The 26,792-nt window shown below is 53.7% G+C and overlaps 9 protein-coding genes across 9 annotated transcripts; 5 read left to right on the forward strand and 4 right to left on the reverse strand.

Annotated features, from left to right (window-relative positions):
- The first annotated feature begins 87 nt into the window (after positions 1 to 87).
- Positions 88 to 994, forward strand: BJ171DRAFT_493597 (DnaJ domain-containing protein). The gene is made up of 4 exons (XM_053109925.1): positions 88 to 229; positions 323 to 455; positions 603 to 671; positions 766 to 994. The coding sequence occupies exons 1-4, from the start codon at positions 143 to 145 to the stop codon at positions 900 to 902; spliced, it is 426 nt and encodes a 141-aa protein (XP_052969791.1). The 5' UTR covers positions 88 to 142; the 3' UTR covers positions 903 to 994.
- A 411-nt stretch (positions 995 to 1,405) lies between these two features.
- BJ171DRAFT_420597 (UbiE/COQ5 methyltransferase) lies at positions 1,406 to 2,734 on the forward strand (the record flags this gene model as incomplete). The annotated part of the gene is made up of 5 exons (XM_053107437.1): positions 1,406 to 1,553; positions 1,639 to 1,788; positions 1,922 to 2,062; positions 2,156 to 2,360; positions 2,515 to 2,734. The coding sequence occupies 5 exons, from the start codon at positions 1,406 to 1,408 to the stop codon at positions 2,732 to 2,734; spliced, it is 864 nt and encodes a 287-aa protein (XP_052969792.1).
- Positions 2,735 to 2,896: 162 nt separating this feature from the next.
- Positions 2,897 to 4,029, reverse strand: BJ171DRAFT_280275 (uncharacterized protein). The gene is made up of 3 exons (XM_053106911.1): positions 3,996 to 4,029; positions 3,272 to 3,887; positions 2,897 to 3,167 (listed from the first exon to the last, which is right to left on the reverse strand). The coding sequence occupies exons 2-3, from the start codon at positions 3,617 to 3,619 to the stop codon at positions 2,928 to 2,930; spliced, it is 588 nt and encodes a 195-aa protein (XP_052969793.1). The 5' UTR covers positions 3,620 to 3,887; positions 3,996 to 4,029; the 3' UTR covers positions 2,897 to 2,927.
- Positions 3,939 to 7,948, forward strand: BJ171DRAFT_472551 (uncharacterized protein; the record flags this gene model as incomplete). The annotated part of the gene is made up of 4 exons (XM_053108661.1): positions 3,939 to 4,184; positions 4,339 to 4,520; positions 4,629 to 4,951; positions 4,998 to 7,948. The coding sequence occupies 4 exons, from the start codon at positions 3,939 to 3,941 to the stop codon at positions 7,946 to 7,948; spliced, it is 3,702 nt and encodes a 1,233-aa protein (XP_052969794.1).
- Positions 7,949 to 8,167: 219 nt separating this feature from the next.
- On the reverse strand, positions 8,168 to 10,313 carry BJ171DRAFT_472552 (uncharacterized protein; the record flags this gene model as incomplete). The annotated part of the gene is made up of 9 exons (XM_053108662.1): positions 8,168 to 8,302; positions 8,497 to 8,959; positions 9,035 to 9,118; positions 9,263 to 9,392; positions 9,468 to 9,566; positions 9,725 to 9,779; positions 9,904 to 9,939; positions 10,032 to 10,076; positions 10,152 to 10,313. 9 exons carry the CDS (start codon positions 10,311 to 10,313, stop codon positions 8,168 to 8,170), a joined length of 1,209 nt encoding a protein of 402 aa, XP_052969795.1.
- A 2,492-nt stretch (positions 10,314 to 12,805) lies between these two features.
- Positions 12,806 to 17,040, forward strand: BJ171DRAFT_493609 (uncharacterized protein). Its single transcript, XM_053109926.1, has 14 exons — positions 12,806 to 12,895; positions 13,209 to 13,355; positions 13,512 to 13,625; positions 13,686 to 13,731; positions 13,800 to 13,920; positions 14,088 to 14,107; positions 14,218 to 14,371; positions 14,740 to 14,916; positions 15,113 to 15,223; positions 15,613 to 15,710; positions 15,781 to 15,980; positions 16,055 to 16,087; positions 16,158 to 16,572; positions 16,650 to 17,040. Exons 1-14 carry the CDS (start codon positions 12,840 to 12,842, stop codon positions 16,875 to 16,877), a joined length of 1,920 nt encoding a protein of 639 aa, XP_052969796.1. The 5' UTR covers positions 12,806 to 12,839; the 3' UTR covers positions 16,878 to 17,040.
- Positions 17,041 to 18,159: 1,119 nt separating this feature from the next.
- On the forward strand, positions 18,160 to 20,104 carry BJ171DRAFT_280401 (uncharacterized protein). The gene is made up of 8 exons (XM_053106912.1): positions 18,160 to 18,443; positions 18,538 to 18,624; positions 18,753 to 18,905; positions 18,981 to 19,202; positions 19,295 to 19,447; positions 19,527 to 19,622; positions 19,720 to 19,868; positions 19,986 to 20,104. Exons 1-8 carry the CDS (start codon positions 18,213 to 18,215, stop codon positions 20,017 to 20,019), a joined length of 1,125 nt encoding a protein of 374 aa, XP_052969797.1. The 5' UTR covers positions 18,160 to 18,212; the 3' UTR covers positions 20,020 to 20,104.
- A 216-nt stretch (positions 20,105 to 20,320) lies between these two features.
- On the reverse strand, positions 20,321 to 23,782 carry BJ171DRAFT_280430 (uncharacterized protein). The gene is made up of 13 exons (XM_053106913.1): positions 23,673 to 23,782; positions 23,464 to 23,584; positions 23,317 to 23,338; positions 23,212 to 23,233; positions 22,970 to 23,123; positions 22,473 to 22,649; positions 22,171 to 22,288; positions 21,916 to 21,938; positions 21,695 to 21,792; positions 21,419 to 21,612; positions 21,287 to 21,319; positions 20,791 to 21,205; positions 20,321 to 20,704 (listed from the first exon to the last, which is right to left on the reverse strand). Exons 1-13 carry the CDS (start codon positions 23,691 to 23,693, stop codon positions 20,477 to 20,479), a joined length of 1,626 nt encoding a protein of 541 aa, XP_052969798.1. The 5' UTR covers positions 23,694 to 23,782; the 3' UTR covers positions 20,321 to 20,476.
- An 846-nt stretch (positions 23,783 to 24,628) lies between these two features.
- Positions 24,629 to 26,692, reverse strand: BJ171DRAFT_493623 (periplasmic binding protein-like I; the record flags this gene model as incomplete). The annotated part of the gene is made up of 8 exons (XM_053109927.1): positions 24,629 to 24,991; positions 25,115 to 25,181; positions 25,402 to 25,520; positions 25,618 to 25,690; positions 25,871 to 25,936; positions 26,183 to 26,204; positions 26,400 to 26,441; positions 26,650 to 26,692. Coding segments are annotated over 8 exons (542 nt in total), but the record flags the coding sequence as incomplete, so codon positions are not given.
- Between the last annotated feature and the right edge of the window lie 100 nt (positions 26,693 to 26,792).

The following is a 26,792-nucleotide window of genomic DNA, read 5'->3' on the forward strand; positions in this document are numbered from 1 at the left end:
GGATGTTGGTGTCCGCTTGAGCTGGTGGCCTCTGCGGCCTGCCGATCGCGCTTGTATGCTTCTGTCCTGCGCTGTTCTGTCCGCCGTGCTTCCTTGCGCTTGATCTGGCTCGCTTCCTTGCCTGCACAGTCAGCCCGCCCGGATGGAAACCCACTATGCTGCACTGGGCGTCCCCGAGGATGCTTCTGCAGACGAGATCAAGCGGGCGTACCAGGCTCTGGTTCTGCAGGTGCGACGACACAGCCTCCCCGAGTGGCTATTCTTTGGCTTGCACCCGCACCGACTCTCATTCTCGCCTGCAACCCTGCTCTCCCACCATCAGCTCCATCCAGACAAGCAAAATGCAGCGATTAACCCCAGCGCCGATGCTGCAGACCGGTTCCTCAAGATCCAGCGGGCCTGGGAAACCTTGAAGGACGTCGACCAGCGTCGCCAATACGACGCTGAGCTCAAAGGTTTGGAGCCGGCCTGCAATTCTGCTCTCAGCGCATCCAAACTCGTGGCTGATCTCGACACTGTCGGCCACCGACAGGTGTCTCTGGATCCCGCCGACAGTCTCAGCTAATACCGCCGATTGCTGTCGCCTGGTGCTGCCTATCCAGATCGGTCTCAAAAGTATATTGGTCCGATCGACGCCGATGTGGACATTGACGAGATGCAATACGACGAAGGTTGGCTCTGCTTCCCCATCATCGGCGATCCCCAACGACGGTGCGGATGGAAAAGCCCAGAGCTAACAAACTGCTTGCGCCATCGTTGGTCTAGACACCCGGAGCTTTGTCTTCCCCTGTCGCTGCGGGGGCCTCTATGTTGCAACAGAGGCCAATCTGGAGGTGCGGAACGATGTTGCCCCGTGCAGTACCTGCTCGCTCCGGATTCGAGTGCTGTATTCGATCGAATAGTTGCCGGACGTCTGGCTCTCTGGCTGCAAGGACATGCAATAAATGCTCGGCAGGCTCCTGGACCGCTGGCTGCCCCTGTGCCCACGACAAAATTGCGCTGCGCTGGGTCTCCGGATTCGCCCCGATAGAGCGCTGCACTGCTGCAGCTGCCTGCGTCCGGCTGTGCCTCTGCTTTCCGAGACCCTCCTGATAACTCTGGTGCCTCTGCCATCCAAGCGGCCCAGGCATCATCCGTCCCTCTCGGCGTTGGCTCATGTTCAGGTTGCGCTGCGCAGGCTTCTTCGTCTCCAAGCGCGATTTTCTTTTTTGACCCGCGCTCTGTCCTTGATCGCTGCTGCCTGCTGTCTGGCACCGCAAGCTGATCGCATCGCATCGCATCACACCACGTCGATCTCGATCCCCAAAGACCCCACGCTGTCTCCATCATGAATATCCTGCGTGAAATGCGCCGAAGCGCCATCGCTCCCCTCAAGAGAGCCGCTCCTTCGTCCCGGTTCCTGAGCATGCAGCATCCAGCTCGAGCTGGCATCAACGTTCCAGGCGGCAACGCCGGCTCCGGCACCGACGGCAATAGCGGCAGCAGCAATCGGACCGAAGACCTGACCCACTTTGGCTTCCAGACTGTCCAAAAGGACTCAAAGGAGCAGCTGGGTATGTCGGCTCTCGTCCACATTCCGCTTCGCTGCACCGCCCTGAGGCATGACTGACTCTTGCGCTAACCCTCATCGCCGTGCAGTCGGCCAGGTGTTCAAGAATGTCGCCAAAAAGTACGATGTCATGAACGACTTTATGTCGGCGGGTATCCACCGGCTGTGGAAGGACCACTTTATCAACACACTTGCCCCTGGTCCCGATACCAAACTCCTGGATGTGGCTGGCGGCACAGGTACGTTGTCGCTATTGCTGTTTCTGTTGCTATCGCCCACTGGCTGTCCTGTTGGATGGCATTTTCGGTGAGGTCCGCAAGCCGCCCGTCCCGTGTCGGCTCTCATCCCATTTTGCATGCCCCCGCTGTGCAGGCGACATTGCCTTCCGATTCTTGGACTATATCAAGCGGGTCCACGGCTCCATCGGAAATGCGTCCGTCACCGTCGTTGATATCAACCCTGCGATGCTGGAGGTCGGCAAGGAGAGAGCGACTCAGTTCGGCTATGGCAACAGTGAGTGTCTCAACCTTCCGCAAGTCTGCTGCGTTTCGGCTGCCGTGTCGCCGGCTCCATCGTCGACTGACTCTGCGAAATTCACTGCTCCAGTCCCGCAGATCTCCTGGCGAGAGGGTAATGCCGAATCCATCGATTTCATCCCTGACTCGTCCATGGACGCCTTTACCATCGCCTTTGGCATCCGCAACTGCACCAATATCGATCGCGTTGTCGCCGAGGCCTACAGAATCCTCAAGCCCGGAGGACGGTTTATGTGCCTAGAGTTTGGCAGTGTGCAAAACCCCGTTGTTTCAAAGTAAGCCATGCATCTCAGGGAATGGCGCTGTTGCGTATCAATGGTTGCCACGACTGCGTACCAAAATGCTCATGCCCATTTATCATGGAGCGTTCCGATTGCTTTCCATTGTTACTGGTGCTGACTGCCGTGCTCTGCGCTGTCCAAATCGTAGGTTCTACGACGCATATTCCTTCGAGATCATCCCGGCTCTCGGAGAGCTCGTGGCAAACGATCGAGCATCGTATCAGTACCTGGTCGAATCTATCCGCAAGTTCCCCCCGCAGCCCGTCTTTGCCAAGTTGATCAAGGACACTGGCTTCACTATCGTCGACACTGGATACGAAAATCTGACATTTGGCGTCGCTGCGATCCACTCGGGATTCAAGCTGTAGATACGCACGTTGTCCCCCCCCTCAACAGCGCTCACGGATCGCTGGCCATTGGGATCGCTGCAAACCATCGGCTTGGCTTGTCGCAGGGTGCTCTGCTGTCCATGAGCCCGAGACGGCCCACTCGCTGGTAACTTTGCCGATATCGGTGCATCGACGAAAGGAGTCGTTTTTGCATCAAATAGACCACTGTTATCTACGCTGCCGCTGCCCCGACCTTGCTCCGCTGGACCCGCAGACTGACGGTGCCGCCCGCGATGCGTCGTTCCAGCTCCTCTGCGCTACTGCACCCCAGCTTGCCCATGAGGTACTTGTCAAGCTCGTCGTTGTCGTCGGGCGTGAATATCAGGTAGCTCTGCAGCTGCATCTTGGGCAGGGTGAAGTAAGCCTTGCTCAAGATGGCAAACACTCGGTCTCGGACTCGGGGCACGATTCTCTGTCGCCGGAGACATGAACGTCAGCAGCAACCCAGCCCTCCGGCCCAAGGCTGGTCGGTCTTTGCTCAGGCGCGGGGATGAGAAAGTAATCTGTCTGGCTCACCTTGAGCAGCACCATATCACTCTCTTTCGCAGCAGCTAGGATCGCCGCAAATCTGACATAGTCGATGTCCATGTCCAGGGCTCGGAACAGGTCAATTGCGGCTCGGACCTCCTGGCTCTGCTGGATTTCGGGGTCAAGTTGTCGATATATCTTCCAGAACTCCCATGAATCTCCATGGCAGGGCGACCGCGACCACCGATCGGCCGACCCCGGTTGGGCCGGTGGCAGACAGGCAAAGTAGAGCAGGTAGTAGGCGGCCATTTCTGCCCGTCTGGGGCTCTGCCGTCGACGAGGGGCTGCAAATGAGTCGAGGCATGTCGGTTCACAGTCCAGAGCACTCCGCCCCATGCATCTTGCGGCACTTACATCGTTGCAGTGACGATAGACCACACCAATGAGCTGCGACAGAGATCGCAAGAGCTCCTCAAAGTTGTGCAGCGTCAGACACAGGTCCACAGACTGTTCGTACACTGAAAGGGGTATCAATGCCACAAAGACTCAGCAGCTGTGCACCGCCATATATCATGATATTCAAACCCGCGACATCCATCGCACTTGCCTTTGACAGCAAATCGATCGTACTGGCCCAGCGCCGTAACGCCTTCGCGGAGCTTTCCTATCATACCAAGGCGGCACCAGGCAGATTGCATCAGGATATAGAAGCAGCATGTTTCGAAAGATCGTGGCCATCTCGATTCTTGTGCAGATCGACGCCGTTACTTACGGTAGCAGACCAGCACCGAGTCCAAGTCGCCGTCCCGCCGTGGGCCAGCCGATATTTGCTGGTGCTGCAAGCGACATCGGTGCGATCCGACAGAATCAGTCGACCAGCGAGGTGCTCTGGGCTATCGGCTTCCAGAGTCCAGACGAGAGCACCCACACAACCCAGAGCCGGACAAACCTTGGATACAATGTACTCCAGATAACTCTCTTGAATATCTCGTTTCTTGAGGCTGCAGCAAGATGGGTGGGTGGATGGGTGGGTGGAGAGATGGATGGACCGATGGAATCAGCCCGGTTGGTGCGAAAGCATCGATTGATCTATCGTGTTTGGGAATCACGGCAAGCGCATCCTATCGTCATCGCTCGACAATACTCACCTGGCTTCGTCTGTATCAGCAACGCCCGTTTGCCTGCTGATCTGCGAGATGTGCTCGAACGACTGGGCTGATGAGCGATCCCGACCGGATCGGCGAGCGGCCGCGGCGGCTCCGTCTCTGGATCGGCGACCGCCCCAGCCATTGTTAGGGTGAGAGTATCGCTGCGGATACGACATGGGGTGCGTTGCAGGCAACTTCAGACGGATGCTGACAGTTGCCGATGGCCCGTGAATGCTGGTTGCTGTCGGCGGTCACAGGCGGGTGCAGATGGCCTCAGAGCCTGGATCGCAGCAACGACCCGACAGGCGCCCCACCGCCCCAACGAGCGCTGATCGCATGGTGTCGCTCTCGTTTCTGGCTCCTCTGGCCGCCGAGGTTTGCCCTGATCTCATGGCCCGAGCTATCCATGCATCGCTTCGTCTCGTCCCGTCCAGGCTGTCGGCATCTCCTTCGACACCGACTGCTCTCGGCATCGACATCGGTGGCGTCCGGGCCGGGGGCCATCAGCAGTCCATCGCTATCGCTGTGCAGTCCATTCTGCTGCATGTGCATATCTGCTATCGATCCACAGCACCCGTCCGTCCGTGGCCCGGCTGCAATTCATCGCCCATCTCGGCACTTCCAAGTCCGTCACTACAGCAGCGGCTCTGCCCATGAGACTCTTGTCGCCGCCGAGCCCGACCCCAGCCTCGAAAGCTCAATCGATTTCGTGTTGCGGGAAAGCGCCGGCCTCACTTTCGCCGAGATCGCCGACAACCCCCTGATCCAAGCCCAGATCGAGACCATCGTCGACAGAGTCGATATCGCTCTATCCCGCTGTCCCGAATCACTCGATCGAGTCTACCTCAGGCTGCCCGAGGTACTTTTGTGCTCCAAGCAAGCTCATAGAGACACGATCTGCCGACTCGCCGATGAACGAACCGGCCGAGGCAAGCCCGTCGACGCCAAGCACTTTGCAGTCTGGATATCAAAGTGTGGTGCGAGCGATCCCACAGAGGCCGAAGCTGTCTTCCAGCGGGCTCTTGCCTCGGATGTCCTCAGCTCGCAAGCAGGCGTCTCTGTCGTCCTTGCCCTCATGAGCAACTACCGGCACAACGGTCGTCCACGCAGGTTGATCCGGTGCTTCCGCAATATGCTCAAGAACGGCCTTGCCCCAACAGCACTGGGCATTCACTTCGTCATCGAGGTCTACCTGGCGATGAGCAAGTCATCCGAACGAGCCGTTCAGTTCTTTACCGAAATGGTCGAGATCCAGGCTCTCTCTGGCGAACTGGATCCGCCGATGCGTCTGCCTGGATACGAATCCTTTGGGTTTCTCCCCAACACCACCACCTTCAACCTCCTCCTCGCAGGGTCAGCCAAAGATGGAGCCGTCGATAGCTCCGTCCGCCTCTACAACACTATGCTCGCCACTGGAGTCAAGCCCACGCTCCAAACCTTTTCCCATTTGTTCGACGCCTTTGCTGCTTCTCTGGATGTTCGTGGAGCCAAGCATGTTCTGGACCGTCTCGTGTACATGGGCTATTCCCCCGATCGAGCAATCTACGCCAAGCTCATCCAGCTGCACGTCAAGAGGCGGGAGATGGCTCTGGCGCTCGATGCGTGCTCGGTAATGGAAGAGCAAGGTCTTGGTCTCGACGTTGGCATCTTTGGTCTTCTCATTGATGGCTATGGCGTCGTTGGCGATCTGCAAAATGCCGAACGATGCTTCTCGAGGCTTCTGGAGTTGGACATCCAGCCGACGCCCGAAGTAGTTCATGCCCTGATTCGAGCCCGAGCGGCCTCTGGAAAGATGGACAGTGCACTGGCCTTGTTCGATGAATACTTTGGCGACAAATCCGACTGGACACCGGGTATCGAGGTGTATACCACCATGATCGAGGGATTCTGCAACAAGGGCTTGCTGGAAGATGCAGACAACTGGTGGGATCGAATGCGAGAGTCCGGTATCGTCCCGTCGCTCGAGTCTTACACGGCCCTGATTAGGGGCTACGTCGTCTTGGGTGCTCGCGACGAAGCCATCCGATGGATCCGGACCCTCAGGGACAGCGGCATCACACCCGACGTCGCTGCGTACAACACCATCATCGCAGCGTACATTCAGACCAAGGACTTTGCGCAAGCCAACCAGTGGATCCAACTGCTCCTCGAGACGCCGACTCTCAAGCCTCAGGTATCGACGTTCGAGACCATTCTCGAAACGCACATTGCCACCAGCAACTATGTCTCGGCCATCATGCTCTACGACTTGATGAAGATGCTGGGCGTCCAGCCCTCCGAACGCATATACCGGTTGCTGATCCACGATTCGGCTGAGAGTATCTCCTCGCTGCCGTCCAGGCGACGCTTCCAGGCGACATCGGATGCCCGCGACTCGGTTCGGGACTACCAATTCGATGTCAATCGTGCGTGGACCCTGCGTCCGCGGCACTCGGTTCTCACCCAGTCGCTTTTCAACGAGGGGCTGATCTTTACCAAAGTCAAGCTGGCCTATCGCGACTATCGAGCATCGCTGGCAAAGCATGCCATTCCCCAGATCTCGCCCATCTTGATCTATCAAGGCATGATGAAGCACCTGGCTTCTACTCAGCGCTTCGAGTACGAAGGGACGGGGATTGTCCTGGACATGATCGAGGACGGTATCTGCCCCGACCAATTCACAATAGCTCAGTACTGCGGGAGCCTTGTGCAAGCAAGCGGATGGCTGCACGCTTTCCAGCATGCCGACTCGCTGCTCCTCACGATCAACCGTCGCCTGAGCGAGTCCCTGGCAACTCCCTGCGCCGCGAGTCCAACGGAGTGGTTTTCTTCGTGGAATTCGCCCTCCTATGTTGATCGTATCAGGATTGATGAGTGTCTGCTGTCCTGTCTGCTGGCACATTACGGTTCGTGTCATTTTGGGCCATCCGGGACCGCAGTCGAAGGCTCTACATCGGTCTTTCGAGACGAAGGCCCTCCCTCTACCTCAGATAACGCATCCGCCGCCGAAACCTCTCTGGAGCTACTGCAGCACCAATATGATATCGAGCAAGCAACTCGATATTTCTTCCGCGACAGGGCGACACAGCGGTGGCACTTTGATGATGAAGTGTTTGCTTCACCCGAGAATCTCTCCGAGTTTTGGTCGTCCATACTCCGCCTTCACTCGCCACAACTCATGCCTGGGCCCACTCGAGTTCGCTCGGCGGACCATCCACATTTGACTTTTGAGTCTGCTACTACCTCCGTGAATCAACCAAACGCATCGCTTCCGGGAGCCGGCCATGTGTACCGAGCCACAAGCCATGCTGCGGCCTCATCAAAAGAGTTTATCGAAGCTCTGGCACTGTTGTCAAGCCGCGCTGGAGATCGCCCAGACCTACCCCTCCGAGCGTCATGTCTCCAGCTCTCAGACACAGTGGCTCATTTCTTGGTGTTCCTGCATGGCATGCTCCGACTCTGTCGACTGCACGGATACCAGGAGCTCCACTGGAAAATCATTGGCGACTTGGACGCCATGGGCTATGAGGTTAACGAAATCGAGCTTGACAAGTATATTCAATCGATCTGTTCTGGTGCCAAGTCGGCCTCTGGATAATGAAGGATATCGTGCTCGTTGCTACAATAGACTCTGCATCCCTTTGAGCCCCTCTGAATCGAGCCTGCCAAGCACGCATCTGGGCGAGACTGCTATGTCGCAAGTTTCTCAGCTGGTACCGCGCGATGGGTGAGATACGACGAGACAACCGGCGACAGAACCTCCGGAATATGAGCAGATCACAGAGCGACGCTTTATTGGTCCGGGGTTATTTGGCCATCACACCGTGACCAGATCGGTGATCCTTTCGCCTGCCTTGAGCTTCTCTGCGTATTCAGCAAGAGCGCCAACCCCGTAAGTGTTTCGAGGTGTTGGCGATAGAAGAGCCTTGACATTGAGCTCGTCGCCGTAGTTCTGTGCGTCGGTGCAATGGCCAGTGAGTCAGTCAAACATCTAACTGCTGCCGCTGGCGACATAAAACAACGAGACCATGTACGATAAAGAAGGTAGAGTGGGCAGAAAGCGATATTCTCGCCACAGGAGGGGAACCAGGAGCAGTGGGATGTCGCTTGGACTGAAGAACAGAGTCTCTTGTTGCTGCAGCTTACGTTATTGTCTGCGATTTTCTTCATAAAGTCCGGCCGCCGCCGCATCGAGAGCCGCACGGTGGGCACACCGTAGCAGTGAGTGGGTGGCAGGCCGTTGGCAGAGGCATATCGCGGAACACCCCCCGCGGGGACACCGGTGATCTTGGGTGTAATCCAGCTCTTTGCATTCTTCTCGTGCTCTGCTTTGTCGGTGATTGTTGGCCACTCTGTCGACGACTCTGGTTCCAGCTCGGCCATGCTGGAAGAAACCGACGACTCATGAACCCGAGCCGATCGGCCGTACTTGGCCGCAAGGGCAATATCGCCTGATGCGAAGGCCTTGTCTGATGCCAGGCGATACATGTCGCGCTCGGCCTTGGCCTTGGGTCCGTATCCAAGCAGATCGCTCACAGAAAACTCATCAGGCGGGAAGGTCACTCCAAAGGTATGGTCCCTCGAGAGATGCGATATGGTATCGGCGATTCTGTTTCGATGGAATCGTTGTTAGTGCGGTGTGCCAAGGCATTCCTTCAGCTTTCGTATCGCCCACGATACATACGGATCATGAACCTTGCCGATCACCGGCTGCGTTCTTTCCCGAAATTTGGACAGCCGCGTTGGAACAAGCTTGGTTGCAACACTCCTGACACACTCATCGGCTCTTGGGTTAGTATCGCACGAAGGATAGCGACGGCTCACAGGGCTGCTTCCCCGACACCACATGCACTTTGTCCTCAGCCGTTCTCGCGATTTCCAGCGCGCCCAAGGCCAATAAGCACTCCATTACTTTTGGTGTTCTTCGTTCCAGAACAGGGCTTCTTTCATGTACTTGCCCTCGTTATCGTGCTCGATTTTGAGTCCCAGGGCCATGTTGCGCGGGACCTCGCAAGGCGGACGAAAATGTGACCGTTGTTCGCCTGGGAGTGTGGAAGCTGGTGAGGCGAGAGCCGAGTCCCTGGACCTGCCAGGTAGTGCTGGACATATAGCCGTACCTGGACCATAAGACCAATGGCTAATGATATACTGCCTCTTCGCTATGTCACCCTCCTTTTCGGGCATATGGGGATACATGAGGGCCTTTGAGTCGATATCTGTGGGCACTTGGATGTTAGCCTGGGAGAATCGTGGAGGAGGTGCTCCAGGGCATCCCAGTCCGCACCGCAGTTGTCTGCGGGCTTTGTGCGCATCAACCCAAGGCCGCTGCTCGATCACAAGTGCCTCTCGCAATATCCATCTCAGGAATGCGTACCCGATACAGTGGAGAGCCCAAATCTGAACTCGGGATGCCCTGTGAACGCTGGAAGCTTGTTGTTTGCAGGCAGAGTCTGGCCTGCTCATGCGGTTGCAGACATGTATGGGAGCTGTGATTAGCAGACTTCATGCAAAACGGCAGTGCCGAGTACAGGCAGCAGAAGACTGTGTACTGACCCAGAACTTGATGTTCTCGGCGATGGTAAATCTTTTCTCGCACACGGTTTCTTTCCTGGAACACCACAGAGTTAACCCAGGTCGTTGGCTAGCCCGAGTGCCTTGAAGTGCCAAGGCGACTGACATACCATTAACAGGGGGTTTACGGTAGTCGGAAATACAACTTCAGCAGCCTAGTTAGCAAAGGCGTCGGTTAGCTCGATCGATGTACACCTTTGAGCTGTGTTGTGGCCAAAGCAGTCGCATACCCCCGAGTCAAAGTCTGTTTGGACTCCATGAGTCAGCGCGCGGGCCTTTTCGGTCACGGCAATGACATTCGGCTGCAGCTTGCTGGGTGGATGCTGGATAGGGTCCATCAACGACCTTCGCTTTCCCTGGTTGTGGAGTTTCTTTGGCATTAGACGGGCCATCGTCGCTGCAAAACTGGCAACTTCCAATTGTCCGAATGCTTCAATCTCAAGCACACCTACCGTTGGCTCTCCATAATCGAGACAGTTTCTGGTCGTTGTTGGGTCCGGATTCGTTCCACAGCCAGCCTGTTAACAGAAACAGACCGACATGCCAAAGTTCAGGCAACAAGTAGCCGGCAGCGGGACGACAAAATCCCCCGAGGCGATATTTCGGCAGGCGTCGGCGCAGATGGCAGGCGCTGTTACCGTGGGAATCTCGGGATGAGGGTCCGCCCTGGGCCCCAAGATCTTCTTGGGTCTCGTCATAATTACAAGCCGTCGAGTGAGTGCAAATCCAGGTGGATGGATGGTATGGGCAGCGCAAGGAGAAAAGACATCGACGGGCATCGCCCAAGACCATCCTTCTGGAAGTGACGACTTCGTATGATGTAGGACGGTTTGGATGATTGATGATTGGGATCTGCGCAGAACTCTGACTTTGGCGGTGCTACGACGTTCAGCATCCCCTGCTGGTTTGTCTCTGGGGTGACCTTGGGAAACAGTCAACTCGATGCATCTTATATTGCGTACTGGCTGTGAACATCTGCCACACTTGACTTCTGCATCGTTGAATGCGCTGAAATGTGATGACACAGGGTGTCTGGCGGAAGCCTGTCCGCACTCCGATCATGCCTGCAAACCGCCCTGAGCTGTCTGAGCATCCCGGCTACGGATCATTGATTCGTCAGACGGCCATTTTAGATGTCCATCGGATTCGCTTGGAGCTTACCAGCAAGCCTCGGAAATTAACTGACGCCGCCAGGGCGATATCTCCGGGCAGATTCTACAGCAAAGGACAACCCTGGGTCTTGCCTTTGCGTTGGAAGTTACTCTCTGCGGCTTCATTTAAGCATCGATCTGGCACTTCGGCTTTGCTTGGCATGCGCACACAGCGGGGATACGTTTTATTGTCGTGCATCCTCCTTGGGGCAGCTCTACTGGCCAACGGACAAACCGTCCCATGGTTTCCCGTGGCGCCGTCAAAGTCAAACTCGTCCCAGGCAGTGAACGTTACGATCGCCGTCGCCGGATATCTGCTCAGTGATCTCACGTCCCCGGTTTCTACGGCGTACTACTCAACGTGCGTGCTCGATAGCCGCATGAATACGTGAATTCCATCGGCTTGAATGGCGACGCATTTTAATCAGTCCCGATCCCGATCTTTCTAGCTATTATGCCGTCTTGGCGCTTGCGCAGGAGATCAACTCGAGGTAACACGAGAGATGCGATGTCAAGACAGGATAAACGCCATCGGGCGAGCGATACAACGGGTTTGCAGCAGAACTAGACCCAGAGCGGCCGCTAACAACACGTTATTTGCAAGATCCGATATATTGCCTGGCGTGGTGAGTAAAGACTGTTCATGAACTTGATCTCGCGATGCTTGTTCGACATATTTATTGCGCATTGACCAGCAAGCACCATCAACTCGCTCCTGTGGTGTGAAAACAGCGTCTCTCCGTCACAGCGCTTCAAACAGCAAATCCGAATGACATTCTCAACTCGCAGGGAACATCGGTGAGATAGCAAGCCCAGAATATGAACAGATTGATACAACCTACTGCACATGCATTCTCACTGCTCCTTGTTTCACTAGGCAACTGCCATCCTTCAAAGCCTTGGCAAGATGGGCTCACCGGCAAGAGCTAATGCAATTATAGGTAAGATGGGCACTTCGAAACCCACCGGCACGCGCAACTCTGCCACTCATCACGCCATAAATAGGGGACCAGCCCACCAACAGCCAAATGCCAAATGTCAACGGCCTTGCAAACATACCGCTCGGAGCGCTCGCCGCGAGCATCGCCAACGTTCCGTACTGTTCGCCGAATGCAAACCAGGAAGCGGTATGCCTCTCTGACACAACGGAGCTGTGTGGTTCTGCGTTGAAGATTGTGCAATCGCCCCATTCGTTGTCGATGATATATTACTGAGATCTTAATACCCGCTTCCACTCTTTCACAATGGACTGGTCTCTTGCCCAGCTTTCCGATCGCTCGATCTACCCGACGTTTTTCCAAACTATGCCAGCCTCAAGCTATGCAGGGGCGGGTGAGTGTGATCGATTGATTACGAGGCTACTGAAATCTGAGCATGATGCAAAGACCTGAACGGCTCAGTTGCCACGATCACCCTAATGTAACCAAGAGCCTGTATCCTACTAGCGATCGCCGAGTTCATGTACAGCATGGGATGGCGACGAATGGGTCTCATTGTAACGGTGAGCCGAACGCCGCCGCTCAACGACCACATTGCAATAGTATGGATATCGTAGTGGACACCGCGCTGACTGCGGCATCAATCTCGGATCGGATGAGAAAGTCTTCGCAGTACTCCATGACCGGTGTGAGCCTGCTTCCTGGGTTCTTGGATCAAGCCGCTGCCTTGAACATCAACATCACGTTCATGCGATACATCGGAGATCAAGCCGGTGTCACGCCAGCATCAAACGCTGCGACCTGGGACTACTCCGGAGTGATCTCGGCAATGAAGGCGTCAAAAGTCAGGGTCTTTGTGGTCTTGGCCGGGAGTTTCGAAGCATCGTGTCTGTGGCTCCAGGTGAGAACAGGAGGCGGTCACAGAGCCATAGAGCCACAGAGCAGTGCTCGCGCGATACAGGCTCGTTGCGATTGACACAATGCGACTGACACAAGCCACTTGCCACGCCATATTTGTCTCGACAACACAACGCAACGCAACTCGTCGGATCGACTCAGTCTGTGTGAGTATGCAGATGTGCACTAGACCGAGTGACTCTGTCGTGAATGCGACTGGAATCGCATGTGTCTGTAGAATCTGTGTGGCAGCAGATCGTGTGGACTGACTCCATGACCACTTTGATGATGGCCACGGCAGCGTCGCAGGAAATCTCACAGGCAACCAATTCTCGTGGTTTGTGTCGAACGGCCTTTCAAGACCTACCAACATGCAGTCTATAAACTCGTTGTTCGTCACGCCACCAATCCGGAACTCATCGCTGATCACCGGGGCATTCGTCGATCAGTGAGTTAATAATGACTACAACGATAATAGTGCTATTGCAAACAACCAATTACTCACATTAAATCACCCTCGTATGTGCAGGCACTACTCCATGTAGGTTGTGGCCTCATTTTTGAATCAAAAGAGTCACGGAGCCTCATTTGACCCTTTCCACAGAGCAGGTCCAGTTCTCACATCGATATCAAGTACCCAATGGATCAATCTGAACAAAACATTCAACTATGACGCTAACGGATATTTGTCAATGACCACTGCCTCGGTTCTCAGCCCGTGAGTATACAACTGCAGAGCTTGGCGGCAACAGAAGTTACTAACACATTTATGTTTCAGGCTATCGTACGACTGTGCACTGTTGATTATATCGGGCTGGGACTATGTACGTATCAAAGAATATGAATCAGAGTCAGGAGCTATTCCCAGCGCTATACTGATTATTTCTTGCAGTTGTTGAAGAACAATCTGGCGACAGCAGCTCAGATTAGCCAAAATCAGGTACCCTATGGGCTTGTGAATGTCTCGGTGTTCAACACGACGAATGGGGCATCTGGACAGATCTATCTCAACGGTAAGTCTCTCTGAATACTGGTACGAAGTCCTTGACACCCATGGCTCACCAGAGTATTTCTCTCGTAAAGATCAAGGCATTAGGCAGACAGCGTAAGTTGGATAGGGACAGGCGACTCCGGAGGCGACGGCATTGTTAACCAATGCGCAATATTCATATCCACAGAGTCGCAGAGATTCTAAGCAAAGTAAGCGACTCTCGATTCGTGACTTGCGTGTGCTGAGCGAAGCTTGCTATCCGTGATCCCGGGGCGATACCACTATTCACTGAACGGCTATGTTCGTCAATCTGAACAAGGATTTCACACGACCAAGCGCCTACTGGGGATTAATCATGAAGCAAATAACTGCACACAAAGCGATGAACTATTCCTTTGATATCATTGACTACACAGTCCCGACAAGTCCAAATGTGACTCAAGCCAGTTTGTATGCAATCTATATTCGATCTGGTAAGTTTGAAGAATCATTGATTGTTTTAGTCACGAGGTTGAGATACTCCATCATGCGTTTGTGTGAGTGTAAGTTTGTGGTCATTGAATTAGAGAGGCATGTCCATTCAGTCAATGCTCTGATGTGGTGGCCTCCTTGCTTCACCGACTTTGTTGGTGCTCGCTGGCATCGCCGTTCAGTGTGGGCCATACTCTTTGCGGTCTACCTGTCGCCTGATTGACACCGCCAAGCCACGGTCATCGCCGTCGACCCCGCTGACGATCACTCCCATTGTGGCACTCGCTTGCTTGCTGCCACTCACTCGCTTGCTGACACTCACTCGCTTGCTGACACCACACTACCACCAATTGCTCGTCCATATCGCCAGGATCCATCCCTGGTGACTATCCTGTCAATGTCGTCAATCCACTCAGCTCCGATGTCCAGTGGGCCCGCATCATCGGGTACATCGGTGTGGCCCTTTGTGTGGTGCTGTTTGTCTTTGTGGTTGCGAACTACCGATCAAAGTCCGTGGCAATCTATGGACTCGTCAACACAGCAAGCGGTGGGTGCATTGCTCTTGCCACAAATATGCAAACCACACCCATGCATCCACATCCACATCCACATCCACATCCACATCCACATCCACATCCACATCCACATCCACATCCACATCCACATCCACATCCACATCCACATCCACAGCGAGTGTTCGATGATGCGACTGACTGACAGGTGCTGTGGATCCCGACGAACAGCCCTCCTTGGATGCGCCCTTGGTTTCTCGCTTCCGATCGTTCAGAACCCACTCCCAGATGCAGCCAACTGTATCCTCTCGGAGTGTTGGGGAGTGATCTCGCTGACACTGTGTTTGTGGTAAGCCAGCATGAACTCGGCTGCAGCTTGACGTGCAGACATGCTCGATAAGATGTCGAGGTGGATGGAATATCCGTGAGTGACTGTGCAGGCGCTTAGGGATCCATTTCGCCTGTGGGCGGTGGAGAAGACCAAAGTGTATTCGGAGCAACATTTATGGCCCCCATCAACTCCTCACCATCTCACCATCTCACCATCTCACCATCTCACCATCTCACCATCTCACCATCCCACAGCCCGGTCACGTTCAAGGCACTTGGTGAGTTTGGATACAGGACGCACGGTCGATCTGATCGACGATCTGCGTTCGCATCTGTTGTTTGTGGTGCTTTGCAAAGAGCGGCGAGCTTGATCAAACGACTGACACACGGCCACATCTCAGTGCACTACTTCCGCAAGAACAGCAACTTGGCCAAGAAGAAGCCGGTGCCTGCATGGCACACCTTTATTGTCCTGACATTTGTTCTCAGTCTTCAAGCTGTGAGTTGTGCCCTTGCATTTCAAAACCTGTGATTACATTCATTCACTCAGCTTCATACCGTCCTGTCAGATTCTCCTTCCGTCACATCTAATGACCGTGCCAAGTTTGATATACAACATCCAACTCGACGATGTCAATGTATTCATCGCCTGTACCTCGTCCGATTCGGGAATCATCGTTGAAGTACTCACAGCAAACATCATCAATATATTCCTTGTCGTTTCCGGAGCGTGCCTCTGCTTTGACGGCCTTCTTGGCTCCAGGCGCATGTATGGCACATCCACGAGCAAAGTATCTCTTGCTACTCGGTCCTATCCAACTAACTCGATGCCGTCTCTTCCAGAAACGAAGTTGTTTGCTCCTTCTTCCTGCTTCTGTGAGTAACATGACGTCAGCTGAGCAAGCTTTTTGCCGCCCTTCTGATGAGATTGGTCCGTTTTCCACAGGAGCGTCGTTTTCTGGAATGTTGCCTTCTTCGGAATCCTCTCCGTTCCGGATCTTGAAGTGTTTTACTTTGATATCGTTGCTGTGAAGCAGTTCATAGTGAGCGGCTCTATTGTCGTGTTCACGCTGCTTCCAATATTCCTGAGTATGAAAACCCAAGATCCAACCCTCCTCGTTGGTGGTGGGTCAGGGAACGCCAGAACTCTTGTGTCAAGAACAATCAGCAGTACAATCAGCGAGGTGGTCGGGTCGTCCAAGCCCAAGATCAGCGATACAGAGGGAAAAATGCTTGTCGTGCCAAAGGTTATGGTGTCTACTGCAAAGAGATTCAACCCAAGATGGTCGGACCTTGGCACGCACACAATGTATCTGATGGAAAACAGCTTTATGTACCTGTGCAATGCAAACCACTCTTCGGTAAAGAAGATTTCATGCTTATCTCGCAGGCCAGGCTCTAGAAACGCACATCACTGACGATTCTCTATCGGACTTAGGCCGATCACAGCTTCAAAATCATCTCGCTCCAACGATCGTGCGTCGAGTTTCAGAGAACGTTTGCAAGGGACCGAGACTGTATCCGATTCACTGTCACCACGCCATTCGAGAGCCTTCGTATCGACATGGACAGTGGCGCTGGTGTTGTTTTGTTCAACTTCTGTAACTGCGACGTGAGCATCACGGTCGCGGGCCAGATTGAGTCTGAATCAGCGTCGGGCATTTAGAGTAGGAAGTTGCGGCTTTCGCCTCGCATCTCTGTGTCCGCTTCCGCTTCGCTCCGAGGCTGTCCCTATTCGAAAAACTCGGATGAAAGCGATTCAGCGCTTACAAAAAATGGGACACTTTGCGCCTATCGCTATGCTTGGAATGGTAATAAATGCATATCCATTCGAGATGATCATCTGCACAATGGCAAGAGGTATTCCAGTATGTCCAAGAGCATCATACGTCGACAAATGGGATCGGAAGGGTGTCCCATTTGCTCAAGTGTAAAGTGTAAATGGATGTCGTTGGTGCATCACAATCCGTCGATTCCCTCACCCTTGCAACCAAGAACGCTGGAATGATCATGATTGATAATGGCCCCTCCGAATCTCCCCATGTGCTTGAATAAGCTCCTGGCGAGGCTCCAGGAAAGAAACCGCGCTGTGCATCGCAATCATGGCCCGCCAACCGAGCCACAGGGTGCGCTCGTGGCTGACTCGTGGCCTCGATCTTCCAGTTGTCCAGCCGACGGCCGGCTTCAAGAGCGCGCACAGCGGTTCCTCGATCCATCAAAGCTTGCGATATGCTGGCAGCACTGAGTACTAGCGGAACAAATGACCATGCAAGGACGACTGGCCACGACGCCCGCCCTTCTCCGATATCGGACGAGCGAAAGAAGCGCGAGACAATCGGGGAGCTTGGCCGGTTGCGGTCGCGGTAAGGGCAGCACGGACACTCTGTGATGCAACACGCACGCCTGGTTATTGACGACCATGATATTCCAGAATCACCCTACTCAACAAGGATCTGCGTGCCATTGTCGAAAAGAGCGACATGTGCAGTGATATCGGTTGGAGCGACGGGAATCGCGACGAGACAAAACGCGAAAGTACGGCACGATGCTGGTTGTTGCTTGGTTGAGCGGTTTGGGGGTCATTTGGAGGAGATGACCCAGTCCTTGATTTGGTTCTGGTTGCGATGGGATCACTAACAGCTGTCGTCGGGCACAAAGGAAGCACTCTGAATCGACAGATTCAAATCATTTCAAGCGACATTGAGCAGCTTCGACGGCATATCGCCCAGAAGAGTGGCGGGCGCGATTGTAGGTCGAACGAGCCGCTAATTCCTTCCGGCCCGTCGAGCCGCTGTTGTGCTTGGCTGGCCTGCTCGCAACTTTTGCTGATCATCTGCTTGAAATCCCGGCAGACATTAAAGGGGTAAAAAATCTCATGGAGTCCATCGAGCATCACATTTCAATATTCAAGAGCTCCCAACAGATAATGTCAGCCAATGATTTGCAGCGGTGAATGTGATGTGTCTCGCGCTCTGTTCACTCGGTTGATGATTTGACAGCAATGTGCCTCTGCTTCAGATTTGATCAACTGTCGGAAGACGAACGGAAGCTGACACTGGAGCTCAACTTTCTCACCACCAAAGTCCAATCGTGGGATTCACTGCCCGAAGACTCCAGCGACCATCATGGAGGGGCCGAGTCGAATTCACTGGCCCACATCCTGGCGAAAGGAGCAAAGCCTGTCCGACTCAGCAGCGCCGGTGGTCTCCCTAACCAGATTGCCGAGTTTAATGTGAGGCGAAAGAGCGGACCCGCACATTTCCAAAGAGCATCGAAATGGATTGCATCCAAAGGAGCCCTGACACTGTCTCCGTTCGTTTTGGCAGGACTTTCTGACCAAACATGGCGGTCACAGCGGCGGATGGGATGATCTTAGCCACAGTGCATTTGTCAAGATCTGGCACAAAAACAAGGTGTGGATGATAAGAGCAATGGCATATGCATCTCCAGCCAGGCCAGAGTGCGTGCCTAATACCGATGATTGACACTCCGGGTCGGAGACAGTCCGCTGACGGCAATTTTGATCATGATTCCTCGCCAGGGCGAGCACGACAAAGTGGTCGGCACATGCATCGTGCAGATTCCGGGGGTCAGTGTGCAAGACATCGAAAGACATACGCGATGGTTCGAAAAGTATCTCCAGCTTCTTGAGGCCAAGAAGCATGCCATATCTCAGTGGAAAGTCCAAAAATCGGTGAGTGCTGGGAGGGCGCTGATAGACAGCACGCTATTTTAGATCCACTCTGCTGACCATAGCCACCACCAACAGGAGTTGAACAAAGGCGCAGAGCAAGACTTGGGCAGTCGACTCGAGGAAGACGCGCGAGTGAGCATGGCCGTACACCGAAGAGCCGCCCGCGATAGCGCCAGGGTGAAAGCCAGCCTAGAGATGTGGAGGGCAAAGAAGCAGCAACTTGAGCTGGAAAAGAGACAAATGGAGGAGACCGAAAAGAAGGATGCCAATGCGCAACACACAAAATGGAAGCAGCGGGTGAGTCGGCGGTCCTGCATGTGCCGCCATCCGACAGGTGTTCTGCACAGCTGCCCACCATTGACTCTTGACTGCGTACTGCATGCCACCAGCACATTGCCACAAAGAAAAAAGTTGCGGCTTATATCGAAAACAAGGAAGCAGAGGAGCAGCTGAAGCGTCTGATCACAAGTGCATCGGAGATTGTGTCGCGACAGTCGAGGATGGAAACTGAGCGAGAAGAGCTCGCCAAGCTTTCGCAGAGAGTGAGTAGCAGTCGCAGATGTGCACCCCGATTGGCGTCTTTTGCACGAGCTCATCGCAACTGTGGCCCCATTTCCAAAGGACATGCGGATTGCAGAGAAAAGAAAGCAGAAAATCGAGGCCAAACGGCTCCCTCAAAAGGAGAAGGAAAAGCGAATTGAATCACTATTGGCCCAGGTTCGACGAGCACTCGTTTGATTCGCCAGAACCAAAAAATAGCAGAGCCCGTGTTCTGACGCTCTCTGGCGTTCCTAAATCGGCCTGGTGCTGAAAGGTTGTCGTTCATGCCAAGCCAGATCCATCCAGGATCATGCAGTTGACTGAAGGCCTGAAACATCGCCTGTCGTCCAGCCCGGAACAGGACAGGGAGGCAGCCGATAAGGTCCGGCGCCAGTTTGAGCCGCCAAATTTGCGGCAAGTCAGGTAAACTCGACCGGACGACCCATACTCTGTCGGCAATAGCTAGTGTCAGCAGGTGGAAAATCACATATCGTCGTGGTTGTGCTAACTCGAGTACCTTTGACCGGGCCGAAACTCCAGATTCACGCCACAGTGGCGCAGAGGAATAAGCTGATTTCTATCAGAAACCAAAGCTACTGCAGCGCTACTGGACAGTTTTAGAATCGAGGAACACCAAGGTCTTTGATGAGCGACCAAATGATTCGTCGCCTCGTATATCCTGCGCTGGCCGTGACCATCCGCCACACTTGACCTCCGCATCGCTTCGCTGTGTTCAAGAGCAGCATGATCACTGTGTGCGGGGAGATTGTGTGGTCGGGGAGTAACCTGCGGTTCACTAGGAGGCTGTCGAGGTGGTCATCTTTTACTGCAAACGATTCTGCTGGAAGCAGGCTTTCAAAAGCTACCTGCTCTATTGAAATGGGGCAGTGTTCCGGCTATTCTGACCAGAGTGTGGAGACGATCGGTGCCATTGGCCGTTATATTGTGGAAATCATCAGAGGTCTATCGTATATGGTTGATGAGGCCGCGATGACTTTGGCTGAGTTGGGTCAGACGGCAACAGATCACACTCAATCATGACTTTCCTCCGCGTTGTCAATCGGAGGGCTGCCTGTGATGCTGATGGATGAGTCTGCTGAGCAATAGTCATAGAACTCGATACCGAACCCAGTCTTCAGGTTGAGACGCAGCGTCTCGTACGAGGTTCTGATGGTGCAGAGCAGGTGCTCGCTTTGCTTGTTTTCCACCTTGTCGAACTCGATCCGAGTTCCACGGATGCACACGAGCCGCTGATCGACCTGAGATGACACCTTGATGCATAAGCAGCGATCTTGACGGACAGCAACAGCAGTAGCAGCAACAACATGAATTGAGATCGCCTTACCTTCTGCTCGGAATTGATGTGACCCATGAACATGTTGCCTCGCTCCAGGAGGAGCAGCGAGTAGTTTCCAAGCTTTCGCCAGCGGGACCCTAGCTTGCCTTCAAGGATCCAGAGCTCGACTTTGTCCAGAAGCTTGGCCTTGACTTCGATCTCTTCGGGTTTTTTCTTCTGGGGAGAGTGCGCTATCACCCTGGATGTTATCTTCGACGACGATGATGGACCATTGGCATCGTGGCCGCCGATGAGCAGGGATGTATCCTTTCGTATGATGCTGAGGACGACCGGCATAAAAGCCAGAACAAGTATAGAAGAAAAGACAGCGAACTGTCGACCGGCGATAATGTGGAACTGATATTGATAGAGCCCCGGGACGAGAGAGATACCGAAATACGCCACCATCCAGAACACGACGCTCCTTCAGACACGAGAGGAATGCGGTTAAAACGCGCCAAAGCGGACGCTGACAGCAACAGACGGGTGCAACGTCGGCGCTTACCCCAGGAGCAGAATAAAGTATCGCAGTTCAGAGCTACAAAAGGGAATCGGGGATGGTCAATAAAGCCCGCCGAGCATGCCCTGACAACTGAGTGGAATAGAGACCTATATCGCATTGCCACTAGACACTCACAACTTTTCGTCCGTAGTGCTCTTCAAACACAGAGCAAGGCCAGAGAAGGTCAAGATAATGTTGATGATGTAGTCGCAAATAAAAGTGACAACAAGCACCGCGCCGGATGGCTCGCATGTCAGGATTCGGTTAACATCGTCGAGCTGAGTAATAGATATGCCCGGATACTGTTGCAGATTCGATCCCAGGAATATCTGAAAACGGTGGAGCTCAGCATGAGTCACAACGCCATCATGATCAAATTCGCTGCTTGGGCGGGTGAAAACGCTGTCCTACCGCCTGAAGCGCCAGCACGGCCATCAGAAAGAGAAGAATGTGATATCCAGGCACCGGCTTCTTCTTGGCCAAGTTGCTGTTCTTGCGGAAGTAGTGCACTGAGATGTGGCCGTGTGTCAATCGTTTGATCAAGCTCGCCGCTCTTTGCAAAGCACCACAAACAACAGATGCGAACGCAGATCGTCGATCAGATCGACCGTGCGTCCTGTATCCAAACTCACCAAGTGCCTTGAACGTGACCGGGCTGTGGGATGGTGAGATGGTGAGATGGTGAGATGGTGAGATGGATGGTGAGATGGTGAGGAGTTGATGGGGGCCATAAATGTTGCTCCGAATACACTTTGGTCTTCTCCACCGCCCACAGGCGAAATGGATCCCTAAGCGCCTGCACAGTCACTCACGGATATTCCATCCACCTCGACATCTTATCGAGCATGTCTGCACGTCAAGCTGCAGCCGAGTTCATGCTGGCTTACCACAAACACAGTGTCAGCGAGATCACTCCCCAACACTCCGAGAGGATACAGTTGGCTGCATCTGGGAGTGGGTTCTGAACGATCGGAAGCGAGAAACCAAGGGCGCATCCAAGGAGGGCTGTTCGTCGGGATCCACAGCACCTGTCAGTCAGTCGCATCATCGAACACTCGCTGTGGATGTGGATGTGGATGTGGATGTGGATGTGGATGTGGATGTGGATGTGGATGTGGATGTGGATGTGGATGTGGATGTGGATGCATGGGTGTGGTTTGCATATTTGTGGCAAGAGCAATGCACCCACCGCTTGCTGTGTTGACGAGTCCATAGATTGCCACGGACTTTGATCGGTAGTTCGCAACCACAAAGACAAACAGCACCACACAAAGGGCCACACCGATGTACCCGATGATGCGGGCCCATTGGACATCGGAGCTGAGTGGATTGACGACATTGACAGGATAGTCACCAGGGATGGATCCTGGCGATATGGACGAGCAATTGGTGGTAGTGTGGTGTCAGCAAGCGAGTGAGTGGCAGCAAGCAAGTGAGTGGCAGCAAGCGAGCGAGTGCCACAATGGGAGTGATCGTCAGCGGGGTCGACGGCGATGACCGTGGCTTGGCGGTGTCAATCAGGCGACAGGTAGACCGCAAAGAGTATGGCCCACACTGAACGGCGATGCCAGCGAGCACCAACAAAGTCGGTGAAGCAAGGAGACCATCCCATTGGGAGGCACAATCGACTCTACATATATGCAGACTTACAAGCGCGCCGAATGACAGATAATCCACGATACATACCAGCTCTCAAAAGCGCCGCGTACGAGCTAGCCTGTGTTTGGTTGGGACTCAGAGGCTGCATATAGTCGATGATATCGAACGAGTAGTTATCCGTTTTGTAGGTGGTGATTTGCTTCATTATAAGTGACCATGAGCTGGTCGATCGGTTAAAGTCCTGAGAAAACGAAGAGTGTCAGAGCGATGCTCAAGATCCAGCCATCCACAGCCCATGATTGTGCTGAAGTGTCTGTTCGTGAGCTTACCTTATTGATGAACTGGGCCACACTTGATATGATCGATCCAGAGTTTGGTCAGTCGATTATCTCAATGTCGGATCGGTGTATGGCATGGTTCTGTAGAACACTTACGCAGATACCCTCTGGCCGTAGTCTGCAATAGGTTTTCATATCAGTTAGCGTCACACATCGCCACAGAATCAAACCGGAGTGGGATCAGTTCTGGTCATACAGTGGTTGTACGATGAAGGGACAATGAGTCAAGCCAAGGGAACTCACTATTGAGGCTGATGAGTCCAGATGCCCCATTCGTCGTGTTGAAGACCGAGACATTCACAAGCCCATAGGGTACCTGATTTTGGCTAATCTGAGCTGCTGTCGTCAGATTGTTCTTCAAGAGCTGAGAGACAGTTTACCAATGTGAGGACATCGACAACGAAAGCGAGAGCATGGCGCTGCGAGGGATGTGCTCGTGTGAATATGCCTACCGTGTCCCATCCAGCGACCATGAGCAAGGCGCAGTCATATGTCAACCTATAGTGGACGATGAGAGCTTAGATGAGCACAATCAGCGGACAATATCTCTTTGACAGCCACAACTCACGGTGGGATTGTGGAGTACTGGTCCATCCCCAGGAAGCTGGAGGTGTAATAGTTGAAGGTCATGTTGAGGTTGATCCAAGGCGTGGAGGATGACGCCGTCAGGATGGGACCCGTCCTATTTGTAGCGTATTATCGTTGATATAAGAGATCCTGGTATTGCCTTGTCTGATCAACTCATTGCAGGATCACAAGCAAGTACTTACAGAACATAATGTCTGAGGAACAACCAACGACCATTATGGATAGTCCACAGTTAGAACTATACTTGATGTTATCCAGTGGCAACAACATGCCCCGTCCATAATGCGGTGCTTGGCGCAGACACCAAATGGCACTCACTGATCAATGAATGCCCCGGTGATCAGCGATGAGTTCTGGATTGGTGGCGTGACGAACAACGAGTTTATAGACTGCATGTTGGTGGGTCTTGAAAGGCCGTTCGACACAAACCATGAGAATTGGCTGCCTGTGAGGTTTCCTGCAGCACTGTCGTGCCCATCATCAAAGTGGTCATGGAGTCAGTCCACACGATCTGCTGCCACACAGATTCTACAGACACATGCGATTCCAGTCGCATTCACGACAGGTACATTCATGGCGATGCATTCACGACAGTCACTCGGTCTAGTGCACATCTGCATACTCACACAGACTGAGTCGATCCGACGAGTTGCGTTGCGTTGTGTTGTCGAGACAAATATGGCGTGGCAAGTGGCTTGTGTCAGTCGCATTGTGTCAATCGCAACGAGCCTGTATCGCGCGAGCACTGCTCTGTGGCTCTATGGCTCTGTGACCGCCTCCTGTTCTCACCTGGAGCCACAGACACGATGCTTCGAAACTCCCGGCCAAGACCACAAAGACCCTGACTTTTGACGCCTTCATTGCCGAGATCACTCCGGAGTAGTCCCAGGTCGCAGCGTTTGATGCTGGCGTGACACCGGCTTGATCTCCGATGTATCGCATGAACGTGATGTTGATGTTCAAGGCAGCGGCTTGATCCAAGAACCCAGGAAGCAGGCTCACACCGGTCATGGAGTACTGCGAAGACTTTCTCATCCGATCCGAGATTGATGCCGCAGTCAGCGCGGTGTCCACTACGATATCCATACTATTGCAATGTGGTCGTTGAGCGGCGGCGTTCGGCTTACCGTTACAATGAGACCCATTCGTCGCCATCCCATGCTGTACATGAACTCGGCGATCGCTAGTGATGTAGCCATATGGCGTCGTTTTGTATTTTGTCGAGCCAGATCGAAATCCGTAAGTAAGTGTCTGCATCATAAAACAATTACATCCAAAGCTTCTTGGTCCTTCACAGTTCACATACCGGCGCCCACGTAGCCAGTGTCAGGCATGGTTCGGAAAAACGTCGGGTAGACTGACCGATCTGTCAGCTATGCATTAGCGAGTACATGTGTTAGTCGTGAGCATACCATTTGTCGTTGACAAGAGTGAGAAGGGCTCGCTTATGACCTCCTTCGAGAGTGAGCATTGATACCAAACTGGAGTACGAACTTCCATGGAGAAAGGATGGAGGTGGAGGGATGCATATGCGAGCAATGTCGCTGGGTAGATATCGGTGAAGGAGACCGTGTGCATCGTGACTACCCTTACAAATGGTTGGTTTGCGATCGGCGAGCAGTACGGGACGTTGGCAACACTGGCAGAAAGTGCGCCGAGGGGCACGTTGGCTGCCCCATTCAGACCCAAGTTTGTGGCGCTGTTGGGTTCGCCTACATGACGGGATACCGGATCGGAGGAGAGAAAATTGAGTAGCATGCGCTAAATCCGGTCGCTCCACGTCGATACTCGCACACGACGCAAGCTCACCAATGAGACCGTTGACTCCCCGCCCCCCAACCAAGGGATTGAGGCCGTTCAAACTTCCTAGGATGGCCGTGAGCTGAGCACAAAGGACGCAAGGAAGGCGATGTTTTGGTTCAGTCGCGGTCGCTGTATGCGATCGGAATCCCGCCGAACAATCGCAGAAACGCTCTCATTCCTCCCCTCCCTCCCTTCCTGCGACGAATCGACACAATCAGCACGTGGCTCTCGCCGTGCATATGGCTCGCTGCTCTCTTACCGAGCTTCCTTGCGAGTTGTACGGATTTGCCGTATTGACGGTCTGGATCGCTCGAACTCTCAGGTTCTAGAGCCCAACGCCGATAAAGCCACATCACATCACATCACATCACATAGCATCACAGAACATAGCATCACATAACATCACATAACATCACAGAACATCACATAGCATCGCAGAGTATGCCACATCACGGCGCAAAAGTATGCCGTTTCCACGCATGAAAATGAAAACATCGTTCAGTATACTCGGAGCCATGAATGAACCATTCGAATGGCGATATCCAGACGGTAAGCACAATTCGAAACCTACGATTCCAGGAAGGATGTTGGGGCTGTTGGAAAGAACGACGGCCCGGCAGATGGGAGCAGAGGTTGAGTTTGGGATATGCAAACGAGAGCGATACCAGACCGGGAAGAGGCTGTGGCTGCCAGTGGCGTTTGAACTGGTGCGTCATGGAGGCCTCTATCATCTGGGGTAATGCATAGTGGATAGGGATGGAAAGGGGAATGGACGGGTGTACACTCACTTGGCATTGATTTCGTTGGTGAGACTGAGAACGGCGTAGTACCTGGGCAAGGAGTTCAGTTCCATGAATATATACCATGACATGCATCCTTCTTCCATTTCACAGTCACCAAGGAAACAGAATGTCCGTACGCTTTGTCTGCGACTGGCCGAACATCCTCCTGCCTGGAGTTCCATAGTCCGCAAGACCGAATGGACGGTCCACGCTCTGAGACGAGAACGAAAGTTGGGGGGGGGGAGAGTGGCCTTACATGCTGTAAATGGCGGCATACATGTCGTATGGCGAGTTCATGTAATACCCCGCAACGCCGATCGTCACATTGGCCACGGCGTTGGGATAGGCCTTGGACGGGTGCACAGGGAACCACGGCGGTAGCGGCGTCGCAGTGCTGGC

Source organism: Polychytrium aggregatum (assembly GCF_025602895.1).
Source record: "Polychytrium aggregatum strain JEL109 chromosome Unknown BJ171scaffold_7, whole genome shotgun sequence".
Classification (NCBI taxonomy): domain Eukaryota; kingdom Fungi; phylum Chytridiomycota; class Chytridiomycetes; order Polychytriales; genus Polychytrium; species Polychytrium aggregatum.

Coding starts and splice junctions, on each gene's coding strand:
- BJ171DRAFT_493597 (XM_053109925.1), top strand. CDS start 143: ATGGAAACCCACTATGCTGCACTGGGCGTCCCCGAGGATGCTTCTGCA. Junction 230..322: donor ACCAGGCTCTGGTTCTGCAG/GTGCGACGACAC, acceptor TCCCACCATCAG/CTCCATCCAGACAAGCAAAA. Junction 672..765: donor CGAGATGCAATACGACGAAG/GTTGGCTCTGCT, acceptor TCGTTGGTCTAG/ACACCCGGAGCTTTGTCTTC.
- BJ171DRAFT_280275 (XM_053106911.1), bottom strand. CDS start 3,619: ATGGGGCGGAGTGCTCTGGACTGTGAACCGACATGCCTCGACTCATTT. Junction 3,168..3,271: donor GTGATATGGTGCTGCTCAAG/GTGAGCCAGACA, acceptor CTCCGGCGACAG/AGAATCGTGCCCCGAGTCCG.
- BJ171DRAFT_493609 (XM_053109926.1), top strand. CDS start 12,840: ATGAAGGCGTCAAAAGTCAGGGTCTTTGTGGTCTTGGCCGGGAGTTTC. Junction 14,372..14,739: donor TGCAATCTATATTCGATCTG/GTAAGTTTGAAG, acceptor CCATATCGCCAG/GATCCATCCCTGGTGACTAT. Junction 15,711..15,780: donor TTGTTCTCAGTCTTCAAGCT/GTGAGTTGTGCC, acceptor CCGTCCTGTCAG/ATTCTCCTTCCGTCACATCT.
- BJ171DRAFT_280401 (XM_053106912.1), top strand. CDS start 18,213: ATGTGCCTCTGCTTCAGATTTGATCAACTGTCGGAAGACGAACGGAAG. Junction 18,444..18,537: donor ACCAGATTGCCGAGTTTAAT/GTGAGGCGAAAG, acceptor TCGTTTTGGCAG/GACTTTCTGACCAAACATGG. Junction 18,625..18,752: donor AGATCTGGCACAAAAACAAG/GTGTGGATGATA, acceptor ATTCCTCGCCAG/GGCGAGCACGACAAAGTGGT.
- BJ171DRAFT_280430 (XM_053106913.1), bottom strand. CDS start 23,693: ATGGTCGCTGGATGGGACACG. Junction 23,124..23,211: donor TGGCCCAGTTCATCAATAAG/GTAAGCTCACGA, acceptor TCGTTTTCTCAG/GACTTTAACCGATCGACCAG. Junction 21,206..21,286: donor TACTTTATTCTGCTCCTGGG/GTAAGCGCCGAC, acceptor TCGTGTCTGAAG/GAGCGTCGTGTTCTGGATGG.